Source organism: Castor canadensis, chromosome 8, assembly GCF_047511655.1.
Source record: "Castor canadensis chromosome 8, mCasCan1.hap1v2, whole genome shotgun sequence".
NCBI classification, from domain to species: domain Eukaryota; kingdom Metazoa; phylum Chordata; class Mammalia; order Rodentia; family Castoridae; genus Castor; species Castor canadensis.
This window is the reverse complement of record NC_133393.1, coordinates 94,026,435-94,037,606: the sequence shown is the minus strand read 5'-3', so window position 1 is coordinate 94,037,606 and position 11,172 is coordinate 94,026,435. Positions and strand designations below refer to the sequence as shown.

Genomic DNA, 11,172 nt, shown 5'->3' with positions numbered 1-11,172 from the left:
GAATATGATAAATGAACTTATATAGAAATTAATTAAATAAGCAAGAATAAGGCCAATTGTTAAACATTTATCAAGACCTCTATGAAAAGATAGTTTTACAATTATATCACATGCATTCATTTATTTATTTTTGCTTCTTGAAATAATTAATATTTGTGTGATGTAACAATATCACTGATACAATATTTTCTACAGTTCCTTTGTGTAATTATTTGGTAAAGTCAATAATTTACATTGCTATAGCTCTTCTAATTCTTAATTGCAAAGATGGGACAATGGCAAACATGTTGCTGATCAAAGAACCCAGAATTTCAGTGACATCTCTGTCTCGTTCCTCTTCTCAACAGATGGATGAACATAGACATAGTCATACATATATATATATCCTACTCATAAGTTTATATGTGGACTTGTGCATAATTTGGTAGTACTTCATTTTAGTTGCCATTTTGAAACTATGATATGCCTAGATTCCACATTATTATTTTAGAGTAGAAATATTAAGAAATGTAGATTTATTTTAAAATTCATTTTTAAAAGTTTTTATGGATGATAAAAAATTAAAATAAGCTTTAATCTCCAAAACTTGTAGAGGTCTTTCATTGAACTATTTCACAATAAATTACTGATAACATTAATTTTAGTTGATTCTACAATTTTATGGGTGGCTGAAAGTCAATAAGAAGGTATTTTTCTCAACAATGTTTTCTTCAAAGCATTTTTCACCTCCCTATTTCTTAAGCTATAGATTAGAGGATTCAACATAGGGATGATAAGTGTATAGAACACAGCTATAATCTTGCTTTTCTCTAGTGAGGAGATGGCCCCAGGTTGAGCATGCATGAAAAACACAGTTCCATAGAATAAACTCACCACTGTGATGTGAGAGCTGCAAGTGGAGAAAGTCTTACTCTTGCCCTTGGTGGAGGGGATCTTTAGGACAGTGAAGAGGATACACCCATAAGAAACCAGAATGACAGTAGTGGTGGTGATGATGATAAAAGCAGACAGAATAAACAACACAATCTTATTCACAAAGGTATCAACACAGGAGATCTTGAGCAGGGCTGCAACATCACAGAAAAAGTGGTCCATTCTGTTTTCCCCACAGAAATGCAAACTGAAGGTAAAAACTGTTTGTATCATGGAATTGATACATCCACAGATGTAGGAGCCAACAACCAAATGAGCACAAGCCTGTTGAAACATATGCATAGCATAGAGGAAAGGTGAGCAAATGGCTGAGAACCGGTCATATGCCATCACAGCCAGAAGGAAACCTTCAGTCCCAACAAAAAGATCAAAGAAAAAGAACTGCATTGCACACCCATTGTAAGAAATTTTCTTTTCCTTGGACAAGAAAGTAGCCAGAGTTTTGGGTGCAATGACTGTAGAGTAGCAAATATCTAAATAGGACAAATTTTGAAGAAAGAAACACATAGATGTATGAAGTCTGGAGTCAATTTTAATGACAATTAACATGCTGATATTTCCCAAAACAGTGATCAGATAGATTATCAAGAACATTAAAAATAAGACAATCTGTACTTCTGGAGATGTCCTGAATCCGACCAGAACAAACTCTGTCGGATTCTCTGAATAATTTCTCTTCAACTCACTCCTCATAGCTGAGACATATCTGAGAAAATAAATGGATTGTTGAGAAGCCTGTGGACAGCCTTGGTCAACTCTTGTTTCCTGGTTTTCCTATTGAAAAAAAATGCTAATACAAATTGAGGGTTTCTTAGCAGCATACATTACAAAATAGTTCGTTTGGAGCACGCAATGTACAGCAAAAGTGAGGTTGTTTAAATTTGTTCTATTTTTTTAGCTTCAGTATGATATAAAAATGTGGATGGGCAAAGGGCTTGTGGGCAGTGGCACTATCCAGTCATTTTATGCCATTTGGGAAGAGTTTTATGACAGCTGGACTGACTAAAACTTTTACTTTTTCTATTTTAGAATAATGTGAAATAATTACCCACACTGTCAATGCATAACAAGTCTTCTTCATTCAAATATGAGATACTAATATTACTTAGTTTGGGGGATTGGTCCCAGTGGGAGGGGGGAGGAGATGAGGAAAGCATGTGGGAGGGTGAATATAGTGCAAATACTGTATACACGTGCATGCAAATGGAAAAATGAGACTAGACCAGGAATGGAGGGGAGGAATAAAGGAGAATGGTGGAGGGGGTGAATTCAAGGATGATACATTTGACATATTGTAAGAACTTTTGTGGATGCCACAATGTACCCCCACTCAGTGCAATAATAAAAATTTAAAATTTAAAAAATAACTAGTTTATAGGATTGTTGTGAGGGTCATATGAAATATGATGAGAACCAATATTTATAATGAATTAAACATCTTAAAGATACAATGTTAGTCAAATAAATTTAAATTTAAGTTCATAAAGTTCATTTAATTTAGAAATCACCCACCACAAGTTCAGCTTGGCTCATTTAAAACATTCTCCTATGTAAAAGACTTTATAGTGCACATGGGATTATAGTTTTGTGAGATGGAATGAAGCTCCAATCTTAAATAAAGTCATTAAAGTGATGTCAGCCTCTTCTCTTGTACACTAGCCATACACTGGTCAACCTCTATCTCCTACTTCACTTACTGATCATCTCTGACTGCTAGTAGCTCCCTTTTGGCAGCCAAATTCCAGCACATCTTTTCTTTTTGCTATCTTAGACATATGAATAATTTACTACATAAAAGCACTATGTTTGAAATATAAGATTAACTTCTGAACATGAAGTGTTTTTCCCTGTATATATTTTAATAAAACATGAGACCATAAGACCAAATAAATAGGACCAAAAAATCTGTATCACAAGGTTCTGATTTAGTTTTATTCTAAATATCAGTTCTTAATATCAAATGCTAAAAAGGCATTCAGATAATATATTCATAATGTGTAAGATATCTGAAAAGTTAAATCCAAGTGGAAATAATAAATATCATGTTATAATTCTTTGTTCAATTGCTGTATTTAATTTCTGAATGAACAATAAAAGTTCCTTCCTTCAACAAACTTATTGTTGTCCTTGAGTTTCCATATTTTTATTTAGAAACTTTCATAAAATTTAAAATAAAACCAGAAGAAATGAAACTGATTTAGCTTCTATTACTATTTTCATGAAGTCAAATGTTCTCTTAGCAAAAATAGGGTGTTTTAATTCACATAAATCTAGTTTTTAATGCATGCTTTCTCTCTGACCAAGTCATCATGATTAAATTGTTTAAATTCCATGAGCCTTTGTTGTATCACCAGCAAAATATGTTTTAGGATATTGACCCAATAGGATGTATATGTATATGTATATGTATAGGAATATGTATAAGAATATGTGTATATATATATATATATATATATGTGTGTGTGTGTGTGTGTGTGTGTATGTGTATGTGTATATGTATATGTGCATTTATAGTTAAATGAAATATGTAGCAAATATAGAGTAAATATATAGCAATATATAATATAACATAGTTAAATATATAGCTAAATGAAATATATAATGACTAGGAAATAGAAAATACTAAAAAATATGATGTATGAAGAATAAACAGAAAAAAGAAATTTCTGCTCAATTAAGGAAAAATATCTCCAGAAAAGATATTATTTTAAAAAATCAAATACCTTATTTGAAATCTAGCTTTTTCCAAAAGAAGCATCATTGAAGAATGCAAAAATCTTTTTATTCTGCTAAAGGAAGCTTTGCAGAAAGTATAATAAATGGCAAAAATACTTCACAGTTCATATAGATTTATTCCAGTATCTAAGTACACTCAACAAATACACCTATTTATTTCTGAGTTTCATATGCTTCCACCTCATATCTTACAAAGGTTCTCCACTTTGAACTTCAAGAGAATCTTACTTTTTATTTTATGTAGAAGCAGAACTGAGAATCTCTCCTATAGGACACTTGAAAAATGAAAAGGGCCCTTTTCATTTATTATACTTTCTGCAAAACTTTCCCTATACAATTAAGGTTTTTAATTTAATTTAATTTAAGTGGTTAACCTTTTTTGTTAACCAATAAGTGCTCAAATCTGTAGTCAAAATTCTTCCCAGTCACAAATGAGAGAGGAAGGGTAAAAGACAGGAGTTAAGAAGGTGAATATGGTAGATGTACTCTCTATACAAGAATGAATATAGAATTTTTAAGTCTGCTGAAATCACCATAGAAGAGGAAGAAGATAGGAAGAAGAAAAATAGAGGAGATGAACCAATGCAGGTTATAATACATATATACATGGAAACGTCACAAGGAAAACTTCCTGTATATAGTTATATTAAATACACAGAAATGTCTTTTCTTTTTTTTCTTTTTTTTTTTTTACAAAATCTGAGAATAGGAGGGCAAAACAGGTTCTGTCTTGTGGGAGTTGGTGCCAGTGAGTGGGGGAGTAGGAGGGTGAATAGAGTACAAATACTGTGTACACATGTATGTAAATGGAAAAGTGATATCTGTTGAAACTAGTCCAGGAATGGGGGTGGGAGGGATAAAGAAGAATGGTAGAGGGAATTAATGCAATAATGAATTATTTGATATATTATAAGAACTTTTGCAGATGACACAATGTACCCCAGCACAATTTTTTAAAAAAAACCTCTTCCCATAATATACTTGCCAAGATAGCATCTCCTATCAGTTCTTGCGAAATTTTAAAGAGATAATTTCAAAGTTATACAATCTTCTCTTCAGAATAAAAAAGAAAAAAATTCTCTATCTTTTAGTAATGAAACAGCTTGAGTTCAAAATGCATCATGGTTAGAATGGGAAAACATGCCTTGATACTGATCATTTGCACAATTTTAACAAATTTATAAGACTGTGAAAATGCATCTCAGGACAAGGTACATTCAGATTCAATGTAATTGGCAAATATTTTCCATATTACATTTATCCCTTTTCAGAAAGAGGGGTGACATTTACAGGACATATTTTTGGTGAGGTAAAAGAACAAAGCAAGGAAAGGAAAACAAGCTAGACAACTTTATCTTGGTAAAGAGGGAAGCTCACACAATCACAGGTATTTTCAACCAAATTCCCTTGCCCATAACAATATAATGAGAATGAAGCCAACCAACTAGGAAATAGTTTGTATTATTAACATTGTTCTAAATTACTCATTCTGTCCAAAACCTTTGTCTTAGTTGCAGCCAGCAGATGGCCACAAACTGCAGGGAAGTTTATGGCTTGCTTCTGGAGCACAGCCCTACAGAAATCCTACATTGTTTGGCACATCCTAGATTACCCAATTCACTTCATAGTAATAGGGTCATTTTATGAAAAGGATACCTGGGATTCTTTTTATCATGTTTAAGCAAAATTTTAAAATGTTAGGAAATCTCCTTTACTGGTATATAAAAATATAGAATATAGAAAATATTAGGAAATCTACTAATATGACCCACTGAACTAATAGAAAAAGGAGAAAACTCATTGTGTCATGATGCAGAAAAAGCATTTGAAAAAAATCAGAAAAAAGAAGTTGAGGCAAGATGGCAGATTGCTGACATTCCTATAGCCCAGCAACAACCAACCACCCTGACAAAAAGGAAGATCAAAAGACCCCAAAAGGCACACAAGAGGGGGTCCCATAACCAGAGAGAGACAAAGCCCTCTCTGAATCCACAAACAGAAAAACAATTAACCACAGGAAGAATGGGAAGAATAACTCGCAGCTTGACATTCTTGATCCCCCCACCCCTGAAGTTGCCATGTAGCTCAAGGCTTCATTACCCTGTGCTATGTCCCACTCCCAGGCACACACAGGAACTCGGAGCTCCACTCTCTCTCAATACACACCCTGAAATGCCAGGGAAACCAGTGCCCCTGTGTAATCAGGTCCCATGGCTCTTGCTGTTCCAGGATAACAAAAGGCACTCCCTGAAGCCTGTGTCAGCCCCAAAACTCCAACTGCTCCAGGCTTTGCTCTCCTGAGTGAGCATCAGAGCCACAGAACTGTGCAATCTGAGGCCTGTGCAGGAAGTCAGGCCCAGGAACTCCTGCGGCCCACAGCGTTTGTTCACATGCACCTGCAGCAGCCCATATCCCAATGCAAGTAGACCCCAGGGCCTCTGCTGCCTTGTGGACATTAGATGGTTCAAGCCCAATGGCCTTGCTACCCCATGGGTAACCTCAATTTGTTACACAGGGCCAGGAGCCTGCCACCACACACCCAAGTGAACTCCAGGCTCCAGGCCTTGCTATTCTGCTGGTGCCAGGAGGCTTCCCTCCCCACAAAGCACAGAGCCCCAACACTCTCCACTGTCCCTGAGAGCAAGAGAGCCCTCACTCCCCCATCAAAAAGCGAGAATGCTAGATTCCCCACAAAGGGAATAAAAGCTATAAACTGCTACTGTGCAGGCAGCACCAGAAGCCCTGTTCCCCCAAGGTACATGGGAGCCCAGTGCTTCACACGGTACCTTCCTACAGGAAAGCCATGTCTTTCCTGTCCAAGAGCTGGAATCCCAGCTCTTCCACTGAGTAGCAATCTGCTACTCTGCTGGTTCTAGTAGGTCTAACCCCCATAGTGCACAAAGCCCAGCACTCTCCATGGCAACTGCAGGGAGCCCTTGTGCCTCCATCAAAGAACTCCAGCCCCCTCACTGAGAGGAGAAATGTGGTAATTGGCACCAAAACAAAATCCCTCCAAAGGGTAACATATCCAGCATACCCCCTACCTCTGAGGAACACTGCTGGAGCTCCAGGAGGAAAAAAAACCAACTACAGGGATACAAGAGATTAAAAACACAACAAAAAACAATTCCAGAGGCATAAATCTTAACACAGAGTGAAATAGCAAGACAGTCACTCTCCATCTAAAGCCAATTCCACCAGTAAAGATCCAGACACCTGCATAGAGGAAGAGCTATGAAATAAAGAATTCCAAAGGCCAATAGTAAAAAACACTAACAACCTCAAAGAAAAAACACAAAAGTTAGCATTTGACCTCAAAGAGGATATGAATAAACATTAAATGAGCTCAAAGAAAATACAAAGAGATGAATGAAATTAAGAATGCTATCCAGTATATGAAAGAGGAAATCAATAATGGTATGGAAACCCTAAAAAATAATTAATCCAAAATAAACAATTCAATATCACAAATAAATATCACAGTTGAAAGCTTGGCCAGTAGAGTGGAGTAAGTTGAAAATAGAGTATCAGAAACAGAAGACAAAGTAGAAGAATTAGACCAAACAGTAAAAGATCATGAAAGAATGCTAAGAAAATATGAATGGAACATGCAAGGTACCCGGGACACCATGAAAAGACCAAACTTATGAATCATGGATGTAGAAGAAAAAGAGGAGATACAATCTAAATCCATTGACAATCTATTCAATAGAATAATAGCAGAGAACCTCCCTAAGCTCAAGAAAGAGAGAGTCACCAACGTGCAGGAAGCTTATAGAACACCAAACCTTCAGGACCAAAAGAGAAACACCTGCAGACACATTATAATCAAAACACTCAGCACACACAACAAAGATTCTGAAAACTGCAAAAGAGAAAATACATGTCACATATAAAGGCAATCCCATTAGAATAACAGCAGATTTCTCAACTCAAACTCTAAATTCAAGAAGATCATGGAAAGACAAAATTCAGGCCCTGAAAGAAGGCAACTGTCAACCTAGACTAGTCTACCCAGCAAAACTATTCTTCCTAATTGAAGGAGGAAAAGCTAAAGGAGACAGCACTACAGAAATTACTTAAAGGACTTTTACATATAGAAGAAACTAGAGTGAGACAGGTAGACTCACGAAAAAATAAACCCTTTTGAGGGCTTATTTCCTCAAACAACAGGGAAATAAAACAAAAGGGAAACAAAACAACGGGCACCTCTCAATATTAATAATGAATGGAAATGGCCTCAATGCCCCAATCAAGACACATAGAATAGCAAATTGGATTAAAAAACAGACCCAACCATATGCTGCTTACAAGAAACTCACCTAACTGAAAAAAATAAATACTGGCTTAGAGTCAAAGGGTGGAAAAAAGTTTTGCAAGCAAATGGACCCCACAAACAAGCAGGAGTAGCTGTACTCATATCTGACAAAGGAGAGTTCAGACTAAAATCAACCAGAAGAGACAATGAAGGTCAATTTATATTAAAGAAAATAATAATTCATCAAGAGGAGATATCAATCCTTAACATACATTGTCCAAACACAGGTCACCCAACTACATTTAAAAAAAAAAAACTCTAATGGCCCTAAGAGCACAAATAGATGCTAACATAGTGATAACGGGAGACCCAAATAGCCTACTGTCACCAACAGATAGGTCATCAAGACAAAAGATCAACTAAGAAACTTCAGAGCTACTCTACACATTAGACCAAATAGATGTGGTTGATACATACAGAGTATTTCACCCAATATGGAGATTCCTCAAAAAACTACGGAGATAGAACTGCCATATGATCCAGTGATCCCACTTCTGGGCAACTATACAAAAGAATGTAAAACAGTACATAGTAGAGACACCTGTACACTGATGTTCATCACAGTGCTATTCACAGTAACCAAGCTCTGGAAACAACTGAGATGCCCTACAACTGATGAATGGATCATGAAATTGTGGTACATATACACAATGGAATATTACTCAGTCACAAGGAGTAATGATTTGGGATTTGAAGGTAAATGGATACAATTGGAGAACATTATATTAAGTGAAGTTAGCCGGGATCAGAAAAACAAAAGATGCATATTTTCTTTCATACATGGAAGATAGATCCAAAGATAAATATATAACAAAAACAAGTATGATTATATAGAAACTCAGGTGTAGAACATGTTTGTAACAGTGGAACTACTCTATGGAATTTAGGGAATGAGAGAAAGGAAAAGAGAATGATAGAGCATCAGTAATATTGCCTACCATAAGTTGTGAAGTTACAAAGATGTGTATTTGAAAGCTGTTGAAAAACAGGGGGTAGGAGATAAAGGGGTAAGGGAGAGTACTCAAAGGGATTGAATGGACAAAAGTAAAGCACACCCACAAAGAGCACACATTGAGACACTCCTTTGAATGTCAACTCAAATATTAGTAATGAAAAACAGGATGATAAAATAAGCACAGTGTATGTGTTGGGGGGATACTAGTGGGAGGGATGAGGGCGAAGAAAGGAGATAAAGGTGATGGTATGTGGTTGATGGACTTCACATACATATATGAAACAGAACCAATTGCTTTAAGTGAGGTGGGGAGGGCTTGATGGGGAGAGATGATGGGGTAATGTAAATAATGTGCAATATAAACCTGATCAGAATTGTAACTGTGAATCCTCTCCCCCCACACAATGAATATATCCTAATAAAATATTTATAATAAAAAAATCAGGAAAATGAAGTTAAGCCCATAAGGAGATGACCCAATGTCATGACCATGATGGCAATAAGTTTTTGTGGTGGTATGCGGTTTTGGAATAAGGGTTTCATGCTTTAGTTATACCGCCATCCCTTTTTGCTCTGGCTATTTTGGAGCAAGGGTCTTTCTTTTTGCCCAGGCTTGCCTGGACCAAGATCCTCCTGCTTTATGCTTCCCACAATGACTGGTAGCACAGATGTGTGCCACCACACCTATCTTTTTCTGTTGAGATAGAGTATCACAAACATTTTCCTGGGCTGTCCTGGATCCACGATTCTCCCAATGTCAGCCTATTGCTTAACTGGGATGGCAGGCACACAGCACTGAGTCAAGCTACTGGTTGAGATGGGGTCTCATGGACTTTTTAACCTTACTGTTCTGAAGCACAGTTCTCCCATTCTCAGCCTCCCAAGTAGCTAGGATTATATGTGTGAGCCACCAGAGCCCAGTTATGTGTAAAACTTTTAAAAGCATAAGTATTAGCTCTTTATAAGAATGTAAATTAATTTGACATAGCATATGAACAGAAAATAATTTTGAACGACTCATTATAAATTATCTATCATTATCTTCAAAGTTGAGATATACCATGTGATTCAACATTTTCACTTATATATTACATTGTCATTTTTAACAAACTATTGTTCATTTTACATTTTCCTCTTAGGGCAATCATCATGCACTCTTGAGGTGCATGTTTCCACTGGGAAAGGATGCTTGTTCATAAGTTTTCCCAATGTAAGTACTAAATTTGAAATCAGTTCTTCTTTCTTTGTATTAATACTCAAAACTTGCCACTTTCTCCTTGGGATACAAGGGGAAAATAGCTGAGTGTACAGCTATTTTATGAACTCAGGACCTTGTGCTTGCTAGGCACTCTGTCACTTGAGCTGCACTGCCAACCCCTTTTTTGGTTTAGTTATTTTTCAGATAGGCTCTCATAATTTTGCCCATGCTGGCCTCAGATGGCAGTCCTTCTATCTACAGCTTCCCAAGTAGCTAGTACCTCAGGCATGAGCCACAATACCCAGTTAACTGACTGAGAGGATGATCTCACTAACTTCTTTCCTTAGGCTGACCTTGAACCATATCCTCTAGATTTCTGCCTCTAAGTATCTAGGATTACAAGTATGAGCTCAGGCTAGGTATTCAGCTATTGTATGTTGGGGCATTAATGCTATCATATCACTGTTTTCTGACTCACATATTGCCTTTGAGAACTCAGCCATCAGTATAAGTTTTACTTCAAAAGTAAACTTATTTATCTTCATTTATGTTTTCTAACTTTGCCTTTGGTATAATACATTTACATTAAGTTATGGTATATATGTGTATATCCTTATTGGATGTTTGAATTTGGGATAATTTCATCAACCTATCCTTTCTTCAATTTTGTCATTTCAGTTGGACATTCACACTGGCATTATGTCTGATTTTGATCTCATGTCATCTATCTCTTCCTCTCCTTTTTCTGGGTTTCTGCAAATATCCTTATTCTTTCTTTAGTTATGTCTCATCTGTATTTAATTTTTCAACTTTAAATTAAACTTTTAGTTCTAATGTTGCATCCAACTGAAGGATGGCACCAGTCAGAAAAGAAAAATCCATTTTGTTCTCTCTGACTCTATTTTTGCTTCTTCATTTGTTTCCCCTTGAGTCCCTCTTCTGTAGCCACTCTGGAATCCAGAAAAACAGGAATAATAGAAAGGATCTTGTTAAAAGAATCAAAACTGGGCTGGCAGAGTGGCTGAAGCAATA

At 36.2% G+C, this 11,172-nt stretch overlaps 1 protein-coding gene across 1 annotated transcript; it reads right to left on the bottom strand.

Moving 5' to 3' along the window:
• Positions 1-675: 675 nt before the first annotated feature.
• Positions 676-1,626, bottom strand: LOC141425529 (olfactory receptor 9S13-like). Its single transcript, XM_074081761.1, has one exon. It carries the CDS (start codon positions 1,624-1,626, stop codon positions 676-678), a length of 951 nt encoding a protein of 316 aa, XP_073937862.1.
• Positions 1,627-11,172: the final 9,546 nt, after the last annotated feature.

What these genes read in the sequence shown, in the direction of transcription:
- LOC141425529 (XM_074081761.1), bottom strand. Translation starts at nt 1,626, where the DNA reads ATGAGGAGTGAGTTGAAGAGAAATTATTCAGAGAATCCGACAGAGTTT.